The sequence below is a fragment of the Lagenorhynchus albirostris genome, chromosome 14, assembly GCF_949774975.1.
Source record: "Lagenorhynchus albirostris chromosome 14, mLagAlb1.1, whole genome shotgun sequence".
In the NCBI taxonomy this organism is placed as follows: Eukaryota; Metazoa; Chordata; class Mammalia; order Artiodactyla; family Delphinidae; genus Lagenorhynchus; species Lagenorhynchus albirostris.
The window spans coordinates 41,977,621-42,000,987 of record NC_083108.1 but is presented as its reverse complement, the minus strand read 5'-3'; the positions used below and the strand labels follow the sequence as shown (position 1 = coordinate 42,000,987).

At 37.9% G+C, this 23,367-nt stretch overlaps 1 protein-coding gene across 5 annotated transcripts in view; it reads right to left on the bottom strand.

Annotated features, from left to right (window-relative positions):
* Positions 1-3,735: 3,735 nt before the first annotated feature.
* Positions 3,736-23,367, bottom strand: part of TRAPPC8 (trafficking protein particle complex subunit 8) — a 91,071-nt gene continuing 71,439 nt past the window's right edge. For all 5 annotated transcript variants that reach the window (XM_060120929.1, XM_060120934.1, XM_060120930.1 and 2 more), the window contains 7 exons: positions 20,820-20,888; positions 20,671-20,729; positions 18,157-18,330; positions 14,591-14,692; positions 12,027-12,172; positions 5,746-5,835; positions 3,736-4,780 (listed from right to left, as the gene is read on the bottom strand). In XM_060120929.1, coding sequence (XP_059976912.1) covers positions 4,546-4,780; positions 5,746-5,835; positions 12,027-12,172; positions 14,591-14,692; positions 18,157-18,330; positions 20,671-20,729; positions 20,820-20,888 — 875 coding nt within the window. In that variant the 3' untranslated portion in view covers positions 3,736-4,545. The remainder of the gene's footprint in view (positions 4,781-5,745; positions 5,836-12,026; positions 12,173-14,590; positions 14,693-18,156; positions 18,331-20,670; positions 20,730-20,819; positions 20,889-23,367) is intronic.

Sequence of the window (23,367 nt, the reverse complement as noted above, 5' to 3'; positions counted from 1 at the left end):
GGGCAGTTCCCAGGCTGACCATAAAAGGCCAAAAAGTGCGCAGTGGCCCTATTCCTGGAAATCCCCTTCCCCTCCCCCAAATAGTTGGACTAATCCTCCCGCTTGTCAGCCCATAAAAACTATCCACCCCATATTCTGGGGTCGCTCTTGCCTTCTGAGAGGGGCCGCATTCTGCCTATGGAATGTGTATCTCTCAATAAGTTTACTTCTTACATATCACTCTGCTGCTTGCTGAATTCCTTCTGCGCTGAGACATAAAGAACCTGAGCTTCATTAAGTCCTCAGACAAGTTGTGTGGATTCAGTTGGAAGATGGTGGGTTCCAGTCCCATCTGAGGTGTACGGTGTCACCTCAGCAGTGACTACACCTCCCTCTCACTCTCAAATTTGCTCTCTTTGCTGAACATTTTTTGCAAACCATGGCCCTAAACTTCCAGGAAAGAAATACGTGCCCCCAAATGTGACCTTCCTCTCCACCTTGCCCTACACGCAGGGAAACGCAGGGCGGAAGGCGTGGAGCAGCAGAAGAGATGCCCACGTGAGACGTGGCAGGCACAGACAGCAACCCCTGCTCTCAACAAGAGTTGCTCTGCACCCAGGCTTTGAATCGTCCGTCTTTTTGAACCTGGAAAATGGGGTTTATTGATCTTGCCTCACTTTCGTGCAGTTCCCCTGGAGGGTTGCTGGGATGCAGACTGGAACAGACCCTGGAGTGGCACAGGGCTCAGGCTCCCGCAGCTACCCTCTCGCCCACAGCCCTTCTCCTTCAAGGACAAGAGCCTCCCTTCCAAGCACTCTCCTCCCCTTCCTCTGCGCTTTGCATTAAAATTCCCTATTGCTCCCTCTTGCGGCCAAATGCCTCTTCTCTAGTGCAAAAAGTTATTTTTAGAGCAGACTTTCTAAGCAACAGATTATTAATAGTCTTCAAAAGATTTCACGTTGTTTTATATACTACATCCTGGTGGAATGTTAATTCAACTAAGACATACCATTCGTTCACATGTGAAAAAGAACACTCGTTTTTGCCTTTTCACAAACATCCTGTTACCAGACGTGTCCTTTCCTGCCACCAGGTACAGCATACTCAAGTAGGTGAGAAACTGAAAACTGTTCCAAGTTTTAGGAAAGCTGACATCTATCATAGCTTAAAAATCAAAACAAAAACACAGGGAGTGGGACTTCCCTGGTGGCGCAGCGGCTAAGAAGCTGCTGCCTATGCAGGGGACACGGGTTTGAGCCCTGGTCCGGGAAGATCCCACATGCCGCAGAGCAACTAAGCCCGTGCGCCACAACTACCAAGCCTGCACTCTAGAGCCCGTGCTCCCCAACCAGAGAAGCCACTGCAATGAGAAGCCTGCGCACCGCAACGAAGAGTAGCCCCCGCTCGCCGCAACTAGAGAAAGCCCGCGCGCAGCAACGAAGACCCAACACAGCCAAAAATAAATTAGAAAAAAAAACAACACAGGGTGTAGGGACAGACGACACATGACATGCAAACTTTTCTCCCGAGGTGAAAACCTACAGCCCGATAATCCTGAGGAACAAGGGAATACTACCAAATAGGGATGACCCTAAGCAAGATTATGAAACGGGCCAAGTTTTCCTTCAGCAACCTATCCCTTCCTCCTTCCCCTCTCCCCATTTCCTGCTCCTCCCACCAGCTCCCCTCACCTCCCTTCTAGACACTGTTGTGTGTCCCATTCCATTTCAAGGCTTGCCTCACTCTTATAGGCTGCCTGACAAATCTTAACATTTTAAAGGACAATGAGGGTGAGTTATTAGGGTACCTACAGGCAGTTGCATTTTAATGGAGTCTTCTGGAACTCAGCCCTAAGGGTATGAAGCTTTAATGGAACAATTTCACTTGATTCGGGGTGCACAAACCTCAAAATACTCAACACTCTAAGTAGCCGACTTATAAGGTAATTCCTATTAGGATGTATTTCCTTAGCTGTGTGATAAATGGACCCCGTTCCTTTCTGCTCCTACAAGACCCCACTGCAAGGTCTCAAGTGCCTTGCCTGTCACCAGGGCTCTGATCTACCAGATGTCTTGTACTTTTACAGTCAGGATGACTTTCTTTGTTTAGAGTGATTGCAGCTCACCCTTAAACCCTGTCCTCTTATTTCCTTTCCACAGGGTCTTTCTGGATTCCGGTCTTCCCCACCTGCATCCACTCTGTACAAAGGCTTGACATAGATGCTTGACATAGCCAGCTGGAATTTAAGGCTAAATTTTCCATGTGCAGATAATTTGAAGTTAATATTGTCTAGTTATGCTAAACACACGAGCTAGGTGTGGTTTCACTTGCTCTTGTTGATTTGTATACTTATTTGGAGAATGAGTGGAAAGATTTAGATTTAGGCAGATTATCCTAGAGTCACCTGAAGTAAACTCTCTGGTTTTATTTGTCTGAAAATGTCTTTCACTTTCATTCTGAAAGGTATCCTTGCCATTTAGAATTTGGGCTTAGCAGTTAGTAGGGCATCTTCAAAGGGTTGAAAGAAACTATCTTCTGGCTTCCATTATTTTTGTTGAGAAGTCTGCCATCAGTTGAATTACTGCTACCACTCAAGTAAGTTTTGCCTTCTGTACTCAAGACTGTTTCTCCCTTTGTCTTTGATTTCTAGCAGTTCCACTATGATGCATCTGTATATAGGTTCCTTTACATTTATGTTGTTTGGAATTTACTGAACTACTTGAATCTGTAACTTGTTGTCCATCTTGGAAAATTCTCAGATTCTATACTGCTTCTGCCCTATCCTCTCCCCTTTCTAGGACTCCAAATAAATACGTAAGACTTTCTCACTGAATCCAGGTTTCTTACCTTTTTTTGGCCTATTTTCCATCCTTTTCTTCTCTTTGCTTCAGTTTTAATTATTTCTCCTAACCTATACTTCTTGTCTCAAAATAAGTCAAACATACGCTCTGCCTCTCAGCTGCTTCTTCCTAAGTGGGCAAACCTCCCAAGGCAAAGTAGGCCCAAATATCCTCTCTCTAGACTTTCTTCTACTGGATTTTGGTCCTCTAATAACGGACTATATTGATAACACTTTGTTTTTAGTAAAACATTTTCTTCTATTTTGTTCTGACTTTTTACTTTTCTCCAGCAGGAGGGCTAAATTACCTAGTCTGCCATAACCAGCATAAGAGTCTGCAATGTGGTTATTTACAGTAGGGTCAATAAGCATAGATCTTCCTTTCTCCCAGGATATAAAAAGGTTATCCAAAATTGTAACTGGGTATCAGACATGAAACATTTAAAGACAAAATTCATTTGTTCATGTATAACACGGCCACCAAGGACTATAGGAACAAAGATTGTCATTCACTTTTAGAAACAAAGATAACGCTTTCTCAGGAAATTGATCTGGCACCTGCTATAATAATATGGTTGGCATTCTTTTTTTTTAAAATATCCACCTACCCATCTATTTATTCGACTGCATTGGGTCCTAGTTGTGATGTGCGGGATCCTTAGCTGCAGTGTGTGGGATCCCCAGCTGCGGCACGCGGGACCTTCTAGTTGCAGCATGCAGGAACTTTAGTTGCGGCAGGTGAACTCCTAGTTGTCGCACGTGAGATTCAGCTTCTGACCTGGGATCGAACCCAGGCCCCCTGTGCTGGGTGCACGGAGCCCCAGCCACTGGACCACCAGGGAAGTCTTGGATGACATTCATTTTCAATAATATGTTAAGTTCTCAGAATTTTTTAAAAAAGGCATCTAATAAATCTATACAGTGAATAGCATGTCTTTATTCTATTTACAGTACATTTGTTATAAATATAATACATTTTTGAAAAGCTGATTTTTAATTAACTTGAGTAGATTTATATTTTAAACAGATCATCTCAATTGTTAAAGTTACATAATAAAGAATATGATAATTTAAATGACAAAAATCTCATATTGTGAAATAGTGCACTGTATGCTGAGATGAATGGGGGGGGAGTCAAACTCTTTCCAAAACTATAATCAAAGCATCAGAAAAAAAAGTTCTTCTTTTTACAAAGTTATGTATAAGCCATAGGAACAACCAGATACTGAAGTATGAAGACCCTATAACCAACGTTCAAAACTGATTTTAGAGAACTGTGTGAAGCAAGACAGCAAAGTCTGTATTTAACACTCTATAGAACTTCACAGTAAAGCTGGAATTTATAGACTAATGGCTTAACAGGAATATTGCCAACAAGGCCTTTTCTTCCTCAAAATCATCTCCTAATGTTCATATACCATTGATAAGTTGTAACAGCAGACTTAGACACTGGTTTTAAGTGGGGCTTAATAAGGTGCATGGATATGCTGAAATTCTGTATTATGAGCATGTAAATTATTACCAGGGGTTAAAGAAATACAAAAAAAGAATTTAAGTACTCTCAGTCCAACGTGCTTTGCATCATCAACAAATTGACAAATCAAAAGTATTTTACAATGATCTAACACCAACCTCCCAAACAAGTTAGGTATTTCAAATACTGCTGTAAAAACCATTCAGTAAAATAAAACTGATTCCTGTGGATTTCAGTACAAATTTGTAAGTTATCACACATTATTGATGATGATCAGGGCAGGCATGGAGCTCTGCTGACTTGTTTCAAACACTGTAACTTGGTCCGATAACTTGGCAAATACCCTAGGAGTTCCAAGGTTATAAACACCTGTATGGACAAAGCATGCTTTCAGCTGCAAACTGTGAAGCTCCTGGCTTTTAAGATGAAGTTTATATTGTGTTTGTCCAAGCCATGTAAATGATCCATGGATTTCCAATGCTTCTGGGCTAAGGGAGGAGGCAAGTAGTAAGTTGGAGAATTTTTTTCTTCATAAATTTTTTCCCAAAGTCCCAATAACACATCCCTTTCATCTAGCAATTCTATTTCTAGAAATTATTTTATGACACCAACTGTATTAATAACAATAACGGCAATAGCTAACATTACAATTTCTGTAATAGCTAAAATTTATTAACACTTACTATGTTCCAGGCACAATGTTAAGAATGAATTATCTCACTTAACACTCGCAACAGCAGCTAGTAAATAATGGAACCTGATTTCAAACCTGAGCTTTTAACCACTTGGTTATCCATACATAAAAATAAATGTGCATATAAGAATGCTTATAACATTGAAATTGTTTATAATACTGAAAAATGGAAAGCAACCAAGGGTCTACCAATAAGGCATTAGCAAATTAATTTATGATACACATAATCATACACAAAATGTTTGGATTTCACACAGCTAACCCAGATCCTGTTTGGAGTGTTATACAATAATAATCAGTATACGCTTCACACTGCTTTTCTAAAAACCCCAAAATTTCTGAATTCTGAAAAGCATCTAGATCTTGGAGTGCCAGTATGGACCAGCATTTTCGTTGTTGTTGTTGTTGTTAAGCATTATTTTATAAATCAGAAAACAAGACAAAAAAAACTTCTATTCTGAACTTGCTGATTTTCAATTTTAGAGTTCTTTATCACCAACAAACTTTTATAAAAATTGTTGTCTCTGATCAAAATAATTTGCTGCTTTTGGAAATTGCTTTCCATTTGCCACTATTGAAATTCTAAGACAATCTTCGTTAAGTCTTCTCTAACACTTCTTAATACTAAACAAAAAAATAAAGGCATGCCTGAGTAAACTTTCTCTATGTTAGGTAATTATTTGCATAATTTCAAAATATTAAATTGCTTTCAAATCAATCTTTAACTGCAAAATAAACTTGCCCTGAATAAATCTTTACCTTGTTGTTTTATGCCTAAGATCAACTATTACATCGACGTCGGCCTTTGAACAATTGGAAAGTAAAAGAGTCACTGGTACTAAACAAAGGCTGTGGAAAAAAAATAAATAAAAAAGGTTAGCGGGATATTAAAAAACAACAACAAAAAAAACCCACTTTCTTGAAAATAAAACTTAAGAGTACCTAATAGCATAAGCTCCTCAAAAACAATTAGATTCAAGTAAGGAAAAAAACTGAATTCTAAAATCACTCAAGCCAAATTATTTACATAAACAAGAAGTAAAACATATTAATACAATGCCTGAATACTAAATACCAGAATACATACATCTACAAAACCATTTTATTTATATTTATTAAAGCTAATCTGAAAAAATAACCAAAATGTTTCTAGGTGGTTATTTCCCAAAATGCAAAACAGAATAATCGCAACTAAGAAAGATCAATGGAGATAAAAAATCATGAAAATGCCAACAACTAATCCTGTTCTCTACGCTTCGTGAAAATTACTTAATTTTGAGAACTGACATTTGCTCTTCTATCAAATTTGCATAAAAGCCATCACGTTCGGGAGAATATGATAATTATTTCTGTACAGCAAGTTATGAGGAGAGCCCTTTCAAGTAGACACATTTGCTCAGTTAACCTAATTTCTGATCTCACTTTATAATTAGTAAATCACTAAAGCATAGGAGAAAGGACATGGAGTGATAGAAGAGGACCTAATGAACAGACTGGTGCAGATTTAAAATCAAGAACATAATAAATGAACGTATCTATGCACAAATGGTTACATACTATTATTGAAAATAGTTTACTCTATTAACACAAAGAACAAAGGGATAGTAAAAAAGAAAAAAGTAATTCTATAAGCTCCCACAAAATTAACTTCAAAATTCTGCTCAGATAATATATTTTATGCTTTCAGAAATTTTATATCCTCTTACTAAGAAATACTTTCTGAACCATACTGCAAATAACAGATTTCCCTAAACAAAAACTAAGATAATTTCAAAGACTTATTCTTAGATTGTACCGGTGCTATGCCCTTACCTCCTCCACAAACTTCTAACAAGGAAAAGAGGACAGCAAAGACTACCGAATAGGTTTCCAGTCTAGAGCACCCCATTAAGTTAAATTCCAATCGCATAATTTGTAACCCAAAGCAAAACCTCAGAAACTTTGCTATTCTGTTACCATTTGGGCCTCAAATTCTCCATGCTTTATCTAAATGCTTCTAGTAAAAGAAGAAATCAGAACATCTGGATGTTTCTTAGCCCCAAAATCATTACCTTCATTCCTCTTCTTCCTCCATTCACTGCTTCAGTGAATAGCACCCCCATCTCCCCAGCAAACCTTAGGCATCATACTAAGTGTTAATAAGTGGGAATGGGGGCTACTGCCTCACTAGCCCCCATTCCCAATTTTCTACTATTCTTCACAAATTCCTGTCAATTTATTTGATTCATATCTTTGTTATCTCTGGTCACCTGCTGTTTCTCATATTCTCATTCCTCTGCTGCCCTGTGTTCCACTGCTATGACCAAACCTCTTCCCTGTCCCATCCCTCCCACATTTCTATATCATGAACAACACTCCTCTAGATCCTCAGTCTCCTCTCTTTATATGTCTACATCTTACTTTAACTGAAATTTGGCTGAGTACACAGCTTCCTCTGCAGTCCTCTCAGTAACACATGCTGTTCTTCTTCCAATATCTTCCATATCTCTAGCCAGAATGTCTCATTAATATAGTTAATACCACTTCTTGAGTTCTTCCTCCTACCTCTCCTATAAAAACACCTCATTTTTTTGGTCATAAACTACTCCAAGGTTTTTATTCTTTTTTTTCTGTCCCCATACTGACAAACTAATACCAGTGACAGTAACTCAGTACAGCAGAGATTCTTTGGGGGAGGGGGATGGGATGAGTCTTTCAAAATATCTGCTTCACCCTCTTCCCCCCACCCCAAATTCATCTAGTATATCTGTCAAGCAGAGGCCTACCATCTAGACAGGAAACATTGCTCAAGATTTTTCTTCCATATCATCTTATTGGCTTCATTTATTAAAAGCTTCTGGATGAGTTTGCTTTCTTCTTTTCAATCCTGAATTTTGTCATCTTTTTGGAGAACTTTACTGTCAAGGTAGACAACTCACTCAACTCCTTCTCAAACCCTTGATCTGTCACCTCCATGACCACCAATACTATTCAAAACTCAGCCATCTAACTTCCATGACCATACTGTGAATTTGTTTTAGTCACCTAAAATAACTGCCTCTGAAATACTACTGAGATTCTCCACTCTCTGACCACTATCTCCAGCTCTCTCACTCAATTACACTTCTGATCTTTAGTTTCACAAGGATGCCCAATCACTTGACCCTCTACTTCACTGATTCGCAATCCTGGTTACTGTGATAATAATGGTAATTATTGTTTAGCAGTTATTCATTCCCCTCACCTCCCACTGTGCAACGGTGGAGCATCCTTGTTGATTGTGAAGGAGAGGCTATTTGGCAATGGAAGATTAATGACTCTGATGCAAACAGAAGCCTTAAACGTGCTACTGCAATGTGGCTCACTTTTTGTACTCCAGAGATATGCCATGAGAAGAACATAACCCAGCTGGCTGCTGCCCATTTGGACTGACCCCAAATGTATGTGGCACAAACATGAACCCAACCAACCCACAGCCTGAAGCAGAGCTTTAGCCAAACTGTCATTGGCCTGCAGACCCATGAGCGTGGGAATAAATGCCTTGTAAACTACTGAATTCTGTAGTGGGTTCTTACGAAGCATTATTTAGCAATAGAAACTGATACAGATTCACTCTGGTATCATCTGAGGATTTATTTAAAATATATAGACACATAGGTCCTACTCCCAGAGATTGTGATTTAACTGGCCTAAGTATCAGGATTTTCAAAAATTCTTCAGGTGATTCTAATGTGGAGCCAAAGTTGGAAGAAACTGCCATATCTTATCCTTCTCAAATCTGCCTTGTTTTCACATACTTCCGTGCACAGTTTTAATTCTATGATGCTTTATTTTAGCCCACTGCTCTCCTTTTAGTTTGATCAAAACTGTCCTGTTTCACACACTTCCCTGAACTGCCTAGAGTCTACGATGCTTTTTACCCTAATAGAAGCACATGGAGAAGTCCTACATATCCCAGCCTCTAAGGCATAGCCAGGGTTTCAACCACTAAGCAGCACCATGCCATCTAAGATATTCAGGAAGTACATGAAGCAGGACAGGTTTGATAAACAGGGACAAAGTAGAACGGTGGGTTAAAATGAAACATTATGGAATCAAAACTGTCTATGGAAGAGTGGGAAGATAGGTTCACTAGGGATAAAACAAGAAATTTTTTCTCAGCTTTGGCTGTACATTAGAATCACCTGGAGAACTTTAGGTAATCTAGATGTCCAGCCCCCAACCTTCAGCCAATCGAATCAGAATCTCTGGGAGGAAGACCAAAGAGCATCTGTATTTCTTAAATTTCCCCAAGTGACCCCAGTGTGCCTCTGTCAGTCAAAGGCATACAGAATGACTACTGAGCAATTAAGACCTAGACAAAGATTTAAGACCAAAAGTACTTAAAAATAACTTAAATGGCTAAAATATTTAAAAGTGTGACAACAGAAAGTGTTGCTGAAGGTTATGAGCAGAGGGAACTCCCAAACACTACTAGTGCGATATACGAATTAGTAAAACTACTTTGAAAAAATTCCTAGATAAATGTGGGAAAAAAAGAGGGGAACAAACACACATGCACCAGGAGATATATACAAGAATATTCAAGAGCATAAAGTTGAAATTTGAAAATAATCCAAAAGTTCATCAACAATAGAGTAGATAAACTAATTCTAATATGTTCAAACATATTCATTTGGCAATGAAAATTCCACAGCTTCGTCAATGGCTGATGAATAACATAATATTAAGTGAAAGAAACTGGACGTAACAAGAATATACTCTGTATAATTCCATTCATAAATAAAGTTCAAAAAAACCCACAGGACTTCCCTGGTGGTGCAGTGGTTGAGAATCCACCTGCCAATGCGGGCGACACGGGTTCGAGCCCTGGTCCAGGAAGATCCAACATGCCATGGAGCAACTAAGCCCATGCGCCACAACTACCAAGCCTGCCCTCTAGAGCCCGCGACCCACAACTACTGAAGCCCACAGGCCTAGAGCCCGTGCTCCACAACAAGAGAAGCCACCACAATGAGAAGCCCGCGCACCGCAACGGAGAGTAGCCCTTGCTCGCCGCAACTAGAGAAAGCCCACGCAGAGCAACGAAGACCCAACGCAGCCAATAAATAAATTAATTAATTATATATATTTTTAAAAACCATGACAATCAAAATACAGATATGTAACACTTGGTTGGAAAATTATAAAGAGGAGCAAAGAAATGACTGTTAATACTGGGGATGGACAGGGGAGTGACTGGAAGGGAGTACACAGGGGGCTTCTGAGATTGCTAGCAATATTCTAATTTCTTCCCTAGATGTGATTATTTGGGTATTACTTTTGTGAAAAATAATCACTATGGCCACAAGTTTTCATTTTTGAGCACTTTTCTGTGTGTTATATCTCACGATAAAAGGGTTTAAAAATGGTTAGCACCATTTAAGCTACTTTTTAAATATTTCCGATGCTAAGTCAACATCTTAATTTTGCCCAGCACTCCTTCTGTGTGTCCTTGGCCAGCTCCTCATTCCTCTCAGTAGCTGTTCTCAAATTTCACTTTTAAAAATTCTCTACCCTTTATTCTCTTATTTCCTAGATTATTTTGAGTACTTAACCGTGCTTCTATAAACTTCCGAAAAGTGAAGGCACTCCAATAATGTGTAAACTTGTTAAAATTTCTCCCTACTTTCATCTTTCCCCGTTTCCATAGTAAGGAGGTCCGTTCTTCAGTCCAAAGCTAATCCTGCCACTCTTTGGTGTATCTTTCCATCTATTAAGGATTCTGTTGCCCTTCCTGTATCCCATCATTTCCTTCAAGACCATAAATACATCCATATCTTACCTAGTAAAACAATAATATTGCATGGCTATTCCCTGATCCCCGTTCATAGCCCAGCTTCTTGAAAGGGTGGTCTACACGAGTATCTTTACTTACTTCCTCCCATTTCTCCTCAACCTACTATATCATGCTTCCACCCCCACTATATAATAACATTCTTCTCAAAAGCATGAGCAATTTCTTTACTGTCAGAGCCAATGAATGACTTTTCTGCAGCATTTAAAACTGTTAACTGCTCTCCCTCCTTGAACTGTTCTCACTCCGCCACTGTGATGCCACTTTCTCCTCATTGGTCTTTTCTTCCTAACTGTTTGATTGCTACTTCCCAGTCTTCTTCGTGGACTTTTTCCTTAGCTCATCTCTCAAACACCACTGTTCTATAGGTCACCATTCTCTTTTGTTCTATCCCACCCCATCCCTACCTCTATCCAAGGTGACTTCACCAAAATTTATACCTTCAGTTATAATTCACAGACTGGCTCTAACAGACTTCTCTCCATCTTCTTTTATATCTGTAAACCAGCCACTTTTTGAAGTGTCATCTGACTTAGCACTTTTTATTTTAGAACCTTAAGTTTATATGATCAGGCTATTTACCAAAGTTATAAATACATCAATCCCCCAAAAGTTTAATACTTAATAAATCTTAAGTAAATGATGCTATCTAAATTTAAACTGTTTGATGAGTCTATACTATAGTCATGTCTTAGATTTAATTTCTGTACTTAAAAACAAAATGACGGTATTTTTTCCTTCTTCTTGACTTAATGATAAACCTGCTCATCAAAAGAAAACTTTTTTTGGCGGTATGCAGGCCTCTCACTGTTGTGGCCTCTCCTGTTGCGGAGCACAGGCTCCAGACGCGCAGGCTCAGCAGCCATGGCTCACGGGCCCAGCCGCTCCGCGGCATGTGGGATCTTCCCGGACCAGGGCACGAACCTGTGTCCCCTGCATCGGCAGGCGGACTCTCAACCACTGCGCCACCAGGGAAGCCCCAAAAGAAAACTTTTGACAACTAACTGGCTGAGGAAATACCCATCTTTTAATTACAGCAGCAACATATGGTAATCATAGTAAAGGGTAAATTACTTAAGGGCAATTTCTACAGACTCAATAGTATTCTAAATTGTTTCTTCAATATCTGGGTTAATGCTATTAATAAATGTGTGTATGTCTGTGTGTGCATGCACACACAGGTGTGTATATTGTAGAAAAATGTTAACAAAAATACATCTCAAACCTTTTTTGATGAAAAGGATGACTAAATGATTCTGGATAGTGAAGACTCGTTCTAATGAGATTAGAAAGCTGCTCTACTGATGGTCTTGAGGAAACTGTAGTGTTTTCTGGTCTGAAAAATTTTAATAGTTCCATTTCTGGTGGCTCCTGAGAAAAGAAAAAATATATGACAATAAAAACACTGCCTTGTTAAAATAAAGTATAGCACACACAAACTAAAGAAGTTAAAACCAGTAGAGATAAAGTAAAGCATGAACAATACTTTTTCTGCTGTAAAAACTAACAAACTAACAGTTGAAATCATATGCAATACATACAACCTAGGATAAAAAAACTAGGATCTGTAATCATTTATTCATTCTCTATTTATTATGTGCTGGGGTTAGACTTGAAATCCAGCAACCTCACATATTAGCTCTGTGATCCTGGATAAGTTATTTAATACTTTAAGACAATTTCCTCATATGTAAAAAAGGGGTTTACAATAATAATAATTTCAAAAGTTGCTGTGGTTCTCATCTAATAAAATTGCTGAGTACTTAGGCTATAGATATTCAATTGTATAGCATCTGTTTTAACAGTTGAAAAACTAAAATTGCCTTAAAGAGTCATTTTTGAAAATAGCTTCCTGAGTTTTTACAGATTATAGTGCCTCAACTATATTAACTGAAGGTTAACATACATGTAAAAGTCTCAATATAGCTAGTGTGAGGCACACTGTAAACATTTCAATAAATATTATTATTGTCTAAATGAAAATAGAGAATCATGTCCCACTTCTAGTATTATTATTTCTTTCTTGATAATTTTTTTCTCCATTTTCCTTCACCATCCAGAAAATTTTGATTTTTTAATTTCCTGCTAGCCTAGCTGGATTCTGATCTACACCAAGGACTGGCAAACTACAGCCCATGGGCCAAATTCAGCCTGCTTCCTCTTTATGTAAAGAAAGTTTTATGGAAACAGAGCCACATCTATTTGTTTACACACTGGCTATGGTTGCTTTCGGACTCCAAACAACACAGATGAGTAATTCTGACAAAGACTCTGAGCCAGCAAAGTCTAAAATATTTACCATCTGGCTTTTCTCAGAAAAAGTTTGCTGACCCTTGATTTATACAGCTGCAAAAGCAAGAATTGAAACTGCTTTTGACCTATGAGTGAGAGAAAAGTGACTAGAGGTTTACTCTGGAGGAGGGAAGACTTGTGCCTGGAAGCGAGCAGGAGCAAAACTTCTGGGTTCGGGTCATGTTCTCTTTCTTGATCTGGGTCCTCCTTATACTGAAGTGTTCTTCAATTTGTGAAGAGTCAATGACCTAGTCACTATTCTGCATTTACGTTACACTTTAATAAAAAGTCCAAAAAATGTACTATTATTATAATCTAATCATCTAAGAAAAATAAGCTGTTATTTGAGACTTCTAAATTATACTAAATGAATCTCTACATACTACTTACCAGGAGGAATACACACGAACAACGGCCAGAAAAGGATACCAAAAACCTGAAGCTAATTTACTGAGGGAATGTTTAGAAGAGCTTCCCTCTCTTCTACCTTAAAAGCAACAACAGGTATTTTTGCAATGAGTGCTGGACAATTTGTACAGTAGTTTTATAATAAGGGTTTGATTCAACCTTACGACAGACAGTCCCATCACAAGAGAGGCAAGGTATAAAGTACTATTACCCGTTTTATATGTAAGCTAAAAGTTTATCAAATTATGCGAGTAACTTGCACTAGGCCATCAATCTGAAAGTCTCTGGGCTCCAAATATATTATTCTTAGTATGATGAACATGCTGCATCTCCCAACTCAGTTAATCATATAAAGAGAATATAAAGTATTTCAAAGGTGAAATACAGAGGAAAAAAAGGATATGCCCTACACAGTATTTTAGTAAAATGGGACTATAACTTGAGTGAATTTTATAGAAATCACTTTGTTTCATTTTCTAAGTGAAAAACCTTGCCTTGAGATGTTCGAAATTATCAAAATATGACAATTTGCAATTAAAACTTGGGACTTTTTTAACTAATCAAATCAATTTGAGAAAAACAATTTTCTTAAAGTAAGAAACAGATTTGGGTTTAAATATTTACACATACTATGAGAACTTTTGGTAAGATTAAACAGTATTTTAGGAAAAGTAAGTAAATAAACAGTATTACCAGCTTCTGCACAACTCCAGAGGCCATCCTTTACACTGTATGATAGGCCCCATAGAGTTCTGCAATGGTATGGGCCTGTTAAACAACAAACAAGATAATACAGAGAATATGGTTCCCTTCCTCTCAAGCTAACTGTGAGTTCTAGATTCAATAAAGAATATATCTTAGGAAACCCCAAGATCACAAATGCATCTCAATACTCTTATGAAGTGCTAGTGAATTTTAAAATCAATTTATGTTCATTTCTAATTTTAATCAGCTTTCTGCCACCAAGCTCCAACTCAAATTCCAATATAAAAGCTTGCACAAACCAGATACCTTCAAAAACACAAAAAACAACCAAACAAAAAACCCCACAAGTTCACAGGAAGGCCCCAAAGCAAACTCTGTCATTACCTGTTTCTGAGGATATGAAAAAGCTTCTTTTCCTATAGTGCGAAGAACAACATGGTGCTGACCTTCCAAAATAAGCTGCTTACTGTCTTCCACTACGTATGCCTAAGAAGTACAAAGCACAAAACTGTTAGCCTGCTTGGCAGTAACCTCAAAAGTAACCAATGCAATATCTGATGGAAAGCAGAGGTATTATGGCTAATATCTATCAATTACCAACACTCATGGCTGTGTCAACCTTTCTACTTTTGTTCATTCATTCAATCAATTAAGTATCTGTCAAAATCTGCTCTGCCTCAATATAAAACAGTTGGCCTGGATACGTGAGAGACACTTCTTGAAATCTTTTCCAATTTTCTCTAGAGCGCTTAAGAAACTAGTCCAAAAGAACAGTGCCATACCATAACACAAGTTTTCTTCTTTACTGGACTGCCAATATACAGGCAAAAGGCTTTTTCTTTTTTAAAAATATATTTATTTATTTTTGGCTGCGTTGGGTCTTCATTGCTATGTGCAGGCTTTCTCTAGTTGTGGCAAGTGGGGCCTACTCTTCATTGCGGTGCATGGGCTTCTCACTGCAGTGGCTTCTCTTGTTGCGGAGCACAGGCTCTAGGTGCACGGGCTTCAACAGTTGTGGCTCACAGGCTTCAGTAGTTGTGGCTCGTGGGCTCTAGAGCGCAGGCTCAGTAGTTGTGGCACGTGGGCTTAGTTGCTCCACGGCATGTGGGATCTTCCCAGACCAGGGCTCAAACCCATGTCCCCTACACCGGCAGGCGGATTCTCAACCACTGAGCCACCAGGGAATTCCCAAGGCTTTTTCTTATCGTCTTGCTTCTGAAATGTACCAGGGTTTATCATATAATGCAGCAGAATCAGTGAGTACAATCATAAATCCTAGAAGTGGAAATGCCATGTCCTTGGAGATCTTAAATTTAAGTATTGATACATATGCTTAAAAGAGAAAAAAAAAAGTTTTTTTTCTTCCTATACAATGAACTGATCTCATCTAAATTAAAACACTTACTCCAGCACGTAACTTTTCTTCTTGAACTTCTTCTGTGTTGGAGAACATAAAATCTGTACATGGCTCTGATATACTGGTACTGTCACACTATGCAAATACAGATGCTTAATTTTTTTTTTGATAAGCCCAATTTCTTTTACTATTAGATTCAACAGATTCAAAATTACTCAGTCAGAATGCTATAAACACTCCTAAATGTTTATTTTCAATTTCTATACTTATCATGAGTGACAATTTGCCATCCATGGATCACACTTGGAGAACTGCTGCACTAAGGCAGAGGCAGGCCCAGGACCTGCTCAGCACCCATCCATGCACAACCCAGAAATGCAGGAGGAGTTAAATACTCGATGGAGTGACCTTTAATCAAGAGAGGATGACAACTGATAGATAACATCCTGAGACAGGTCACACATCTTTTCCAATGGTCTCAGGGACCAAACAGAAGTCACCCATAGCCATGTATAACCCTATAATGCATTCTCTTTCCTGCACAAAGTCTTAGTTTTTCAAAACAAACCTTTATTTTTGGTTAAGATTGGTTATAAGTTATACTATACCCCCTTACCAACTAAATTTTTTTACAAAAATGTTGTCCAAGGTCTTAGTTTTCTCCTGAATCATAATTTTTTAGAGTACTATGTTCCCTATGCATCAACTCCACAACTTAAATGACTTGTCAAGTTTTCTTCCGTTCAAGGGGGTCCTTTGTGCACTATCTAGAGTCTTCACTAAAGAAAATCTACTAGTCACTTCCTCAAATGAATTGAATAATAAACTTATCATAGCTACTAGCCCCTACCAAATTTAATATCCCATCCTGTAATCTATTCAAACTTCCATTTTCTAACTAAGGAGTATCATAATCTTGGGTAGTGTTCTTCTTCTTCAATGATAATCAGCAATACTAGTAATTGGTTTTTATTCAGGGTGATTTTTTGAAAGATAACCCCTGGCCGCCCCGCCCCCACCAAGGTTACTGTGGGCTCAACGATGAGTACAGAATACAGCACACATAACTCAAAATCTTGTCTCACGAATATTACAAATTGTTACATGGCAGGAATCTGTGGAGTGACAGCTACAAATGCTAAAGGTCTACCATACATTTAATGGATGGGTGGTTTACATTAAGGGGCAATGCTACTGAGCCTGAAAACAGGATTCTCTCTTTTTTTTTTTTTTTTTTTTGCGGTACGTGGGCCTCTCACTGCTGTGGCCTCTCCCGTTGCAGAGCACAGGCTCCGGACGCGCAGGCTCAGCGGCCATGGCTCACGTGCCCAGCTGCTCCGCGGCATGTGGGATCCTCCCGGACCGGGGCACGAACCCGTGTCCCCTGCATCGGCAGGCGGACTCTCAACCACTGCGCCACCAGGGAAGCCCAGGATTCTCTTGATTCTAAGCTCCAAGAACATTTGATTTCAAACTAATAACGTGTAACTTATCTTTTTAACATTAAACACCTTCACCTTCTATAGTCAACAAAAGTATCAATTTGCTTAAGCAGTTTTACTGGAATTCATATAAAGCCAGCTTGGTTTCAAGAAAGTTTACTTAAAAGTGTACAGTTTAGTAAAAAGAACACTTTAGAACATCTGAATCAATTTAAAATAACATGTTCTAATCATCTACTATGAGCATGTCTCCATGTTAGGCCTTATATCAGACAGTACAAAATCAAACCTCCTCACATAGTTCAGGTGAATATCCCTGGGCAAGATCCTAAATTTCACTGTAGAATCATTTCTACAGTGGAAAAAAAAAAGATACATACTTAAGATACAAAAGGGTGTACTGTGAAAAATAAACCTCTTCTGCATTACAGTTAACTTTAGGGAAGACCAATGCCTAAACAACCTCATTCTGGTCTGCCATGTGTATGTGCAAATCTTAGCTGAATCTGATTTTTTTTAATTAAAATATTTTCAAATAATCTGAAAAATTTCAACACAGACCAACAATTAGATAATTGTAAAGAATTACTGTTAATTTGGGTGAGATAGTAATATGGTGGGGTTATATTAAACAAGAAAGTCCTTATCTGCTAGAAGTACACATAAAAACAGATGAAATATGTCATTAAAAAATATATACTGCAGCTAAAAAATAAAGGAAGGTAAAAATAAAACAAAGTAAAGGAATAGGTGAAAACGAACAGCAGCAAATTAGTGGCTGTTGGAGCCTAAGTAATGGGTACTTAGAGGTTCATAGTGCTATTTTTCCTTTTTCAGAGTTTGAAAATGCTCACAATAAAGAGTTTAATAACAGCATTTTTGCTTTCATGGAGCTTATCATGTCTACAATATTCTCAGTACCTCTTACAAGTAATAAGTAACACAGAATAAAGTCATCTAATTTGAATGAATTCCTCCCTTTAGGCAAAAAAAAAAAGTTATTTTGGAACTGTTGAAAAACTTATAAAACTATTTCAATATTCAAATTGGAAAATTTAAGCAGAGAAAATATAAAGAGCAGGTTACATTTACTCTTCAGCTTAAGAATCAAGTATAAGTGAGGCTTGCTGAAATAATTTAACAACACATACCTTCCACAATACAACAATATTCAAATCCACCTCATTGCACTTCTGAATTAATCTCATAGTGTCCTCTATTGACTGCTTTTCTGTATGCAGAGAAGACTGGGCTTGTGGTTTCTTCAATTCAGAGGATAAACTTCGATAAAAGAAGTCTGCACAGGGGCTTGCTGAACTTACTATCTGTTAAAAGAAAATCGTTTGTCTGTATGTGTTTTCAATTAGATATACCCTGCCAAAATTTAAATTTCTACAACTTACATATACCCAAAAGGCTTATTCAGTAATTTCTTATCAATTTGGTTGAATACAAGGAGGCCACCCTAAGACTTGAATACCTAAAATATTTGGCACAAATTACCCTGAATCTTAAAGTTTGAAGCTCAAATTCATAAATCTACACTTCCATGGCACTGGCTTTAACCTTCTAAGTATCCAGGGAGGGTAAATGGGTATCTCTAAGAAAATGAATAAAAAGTGAATTGTTGAGAATCTGACAAACAACATATATATGTATAACTGAATCATTTTACTGTACACTTGAAACCAATACAACATCGTAAAATAACTATACTTCAATTTTTTAAAAAGTAAATTGTTAAAAGGAAATTATGATTTTTTTTAACTATTAAAAATAACAAATATTTCCCATTCAAATACTTGGAAGACTAAGTGACATCCAATGAAACAGAACGAATGAAGCCACTGGCATTAACCTGGCTTTTATACTTGAAGGGAGAGAACAAGAGAAAAGATTTTTAAACAGACTCAGAACTACAGAATTTCCCTTAATTAATGACTACTGTGTTTCATAGTAAAATCTCTACACTTAACAATTTCCTGCATTATAAACTATATTATATAGCTGTTAAGCTTCAAGTTAATTATTAAATATTAATAAATACATATATTTCCCCCCTAGACATGAACTTTTTCTGGTAAACCATTGTCCACATAGTTATCTCATCAACGTGTAGTGCCTGGTGAGTTCTATTTACTCAGATTCATCAAAAGGGAAAATGTCTTTGTTTATGCCATCTGCAGTGCTCCTATACAAAATTATTAACAATAAATACAATAAAAATTACAACCTTAATATAATTTAAGGGTCCTGATGATGTTTCTAGGGAATGTTTTTAAAAAGACACAAACAAAACAAACAACTTAAGTCCAAAAAGCTAAAATTCAACCATTCAGGAAGCAAGGAAGCACAGTGTCCAAAAGTCATACTCATTCTGGAATTATTGGACTTTTGGTGCTCTGGGATATTTCTAAATAGCCGCTTCCTCAAATGGCCAAAAGATAGTACAAAGAGTGGGTCAGATGAAGGCAAATGATAAGCACAATACAAAAGTCTAAGTATGTTTGGAATTATCAAGGAGAAGAACACAAAGAAATAATACTAGTAACAGCACAAAACGACAGGGAATTTGGCCCGTATTTTTCAAAGCAGATCCCCAAATCACCTCTTCAGATTATCTGCAGAGCTGGATGAAAATGTGTATTCCCAAACTCTACCCAAAGTATGAGCCAGAGCTTTAGAGGTGGGACGGCAAAGCTTTCATTTTTATAAAAATTCTCTAGATAAAAAATAGTGTGCAGAGCTTCCCTGGTGGCGCAGTGGTTAAGAATCCACCTGCCAATGCAGGGGATATGGGTTGGAACCCTGGTCCAGGAAGATCCCACTTGCTGCGGAGCAACTAAGCCTACACGCCACAACTACTGAGCCTGCGCTCTAGAGCCCATGCACCTAGAGCCCGTGCCCCGCAACAAGAGAAGCCACTGCAATGAGAAGCCCCACGCACCACAACAAAGAGTAGCCCCCACTCGCCACAACTAGAGAAAGCCCGTGCGCAGCAACGAAGACCCAACACAGCCAAAAATAAAATAAATAAATTAAAAAAAAATAGAGGGTGCAGACTGATAACCTCAAGATCACCTACCTCAAAGCTTTAGCAATTCAGAGCCCCAGGTCTCATCCAGTCCCACTGACTGAGAATTTGCATTTTAACAAGATCCCCAGGTGACTTACATGAACATTATTTCAAAGTTTAAAAACCACTCTCAAGGTGGTTCTAACATATAATTATTGGGAGTATCAGTGCCCTAGTCAATAATACATTTAAAATTACAAAACAGCTTATTATTTGGGTCATAGAACCATATGATATTCCCAAATCCAGAGGGTTATCATCTATTTGTTCCACTGTGACCACGTTCCCAAATAAACAGGTTCCTTCATATAATCCTGTTTCTTTAATCCCAAGGACTAAACTTATTTCATGAGTATCTTACACTCTAAAAGAAAGTTAAATTTAAATAACTAATTAAAATGCTATATTCCATATAGCATTTTTGTTTGCTTTGGGGCATGAAGACAAGTTGCAAAACCCAACAAAGCTGACATGTTCATCCACCAAAGAATTTGGGGATTACTAAAGCAATAGTTTTACCAAAATAGTCAAGATACTCCAGACTGTGACTTTTTATTAAAATCAAACGTTATTGTGCTTATTCGCATACCTGTTCATTTCCAAAGATGATATCTGCAAAGGTATATTTTTCTGAGGACTGTGTAGCAACTAAAAAACAGGAGAGAACAAACTAATCATATCATTGGCATGAAATATAAAATAACCATTTAAGAAAGTGTGACAGTAAAATGAATTTACCTTCTTCCTCCTTACATCGCATTGCCTTGAAGCAAAATTTTCCCTTCTCCCTATTCGCAAGTTTGGCATCTAGGAAGAGAAAAGAGAAAATTTCAAGTATCTTTCTCAGTTTATAACATGGTAAAACCTAATTCATTACTCAGACTTCTTCAGTCACAATGGAAAATATTTCATAATTATAAATAGTGTTTAATGAAAAGCATCTTTGCTTTCCTCTCAATAAAGCAAATCTCATTCAGCTCCTTAAAAAGGTAAGATTAAATTTTCTTGAAATGCATGTTCATATGCACATATATATTCAGATATGTATGACATTATAGATAAACAGAAAATTTGAAAAATTAGAACTTGGGAGCCAGGGAGTCCACAATTCCCCCACTCTATCATTTCTGCATTTCCTATCAATATTTTTTTCATATGGATGATTTATACCAATATTACTATATGCACATATTTGCTATGATGCATTTCCCCACTATTGTGACATATTTTAAAAGCTTATATATTTTAATAACCACAAAATAATCTGAGTTGTAGCTTAATTCACATTAAAGCTCCATTTGATTTTTCTCTATTGAACATAATCTTACAATAAACTGCTCTGAATATATGGATCTTCTTATATTTTGAATTAATTCCTCTGTATAAATTCCAAAAATAAGAATTACTATGAGGCTAGATAAGGGTTTAAACATTTTTTTTTAATCTTTTAAAATACACTGTACAATTCTTTCCAGAAACAGTAAATATTTTGCCAGCTTCAATCTACTCTTACAAGCACTAAGCACTTTCATACTACTAGCAGGATGATAAAATGATGGAAATATTTTGGAAAACAATTTGACAGTATGTATCACAAGTGTGCATATTCTTTTGTTTCAAGTTATATGGGTATGCAAATACACAGAAAAGCCACTCAACACACAAGTTTGATTACACACAGAAAAACCAACTTTCCAATAGTAAAGGAAACAAAGAGAAACTTACACTTCTAGTCTATATGTTTCTGTACTGTTCGAAATTTTGATAGTGACCATGTATTCAGGCACTGATTTTATAACTGAATTTTTTAAAAAAGAAAAAATATATACAAATAGAAAAGATGTGGAATAAAAAGATGGGAAAGAATCGATTAACACAGTAATTTCACTTACAGTCATGTAAAGTAATGAAAGCACAATTTAATGCTTACAAAAGTTAATTATAAGAAAGTCATCAACCACCTAAACAAGCTCCAAAGATGGGTGCAAGCTGTGGCTATCAGCACAGACCCCTGAGACGGGCATGAGACGCTAAGGCTGCTGCTGCAGCCACCAAGAAGCCTGTGTACGAGCACAGGTCACTATCCACAACCCCCCTTCCGGGGAGCCTGTGCAGCTCGCCACTGCCAGGGGCCCATGATCCAGGGACAACTTCCCCAGGAGAACATGGTGCGCCTCAGGCTGTTGCAACGTCAAGTCACGCTGTCCTCTGCCGCTGCAGGCTCGCCCCACATTCCATACCCCTCCCTCCCTCCCCCCAGCCTGAGTGAGCCAGAGCCCCCTAATCAGCTGCTACTTTAACCCCATCCTGCCTGGCAAACAGACGCCCTCAGGCAACGTACACACACAGGCGGAGCCAAATCCAAAGCTGAGCCCCAGGAGCTGTGCGAACAAAGAAGAAAAAGGGAAATCTCTCCCAGCAGCCTCAGGAGCAGAGGATTAAATCTCCACAATCAACTTGATGTATCCTGCATCTGTGGAATACCTGAATACACAACGAATCATCCCAAAATTGAAGCGATGGACTTTGGGAGCAACTGTGTTTGCTTTCTGTGTCTAATTTGTTTCTGGTTTTATGTTTATCGTAGTTTAGTTTTTAGAGCTTATTATCATTGGTAGATTTGTTTATTGATTTGGTTGCTCTCTTCCTTTTTTTATTTTACATATATATATATGAGGGTTTTTTTTCCTTTTTCTCTTTTTGTGTGTGTATGTGTATGCTTCTTTGTGTGATTTTGTCTGTATAGCTTTGCTTTTGCCATTTGTCCTAGGGTTCTGATTGTCCTTTTTTTTTTTTTTTGGTATACTTTTTAGCAATTCTTATCAATGGAGGATTTGCTTTTTCGTTTGGTTGCTCTCTTCTTTCTTTCTCGCTCTCTTTTTAAATTACTTTCTTGTTTTTTTATTTTTAATAATTTTTTTCTATTTTAATAACTATTTTATTTTATTTATTCATTTTTTTTTCTTTCTTTCGTTTCTTTCTCTCCCTTTTCCTTTGAGCCGTGTGGATGAAAGGCTCTTGGTGCTCCAGCCAGGCATCAGGGCTATGCCTCTGACGTGGGAGAGCCAAGTTCAGGACACTGGTCTACCAGAGACCTCCCGTCTCCACGTAATATCAAACGGCGAAAGCTCTCACAGAGACCTCCATCTCAACGCTAAGACCCAGCTCCACTCAACGACCAGCAAGCTATACTGCTAGACACTGTATGCCAAACAACTAGCAAGACAGGAACACAAATCCACCCACCAGCAGAGAGGCTGCCTAAAATCATAATAAGTTCACCGAC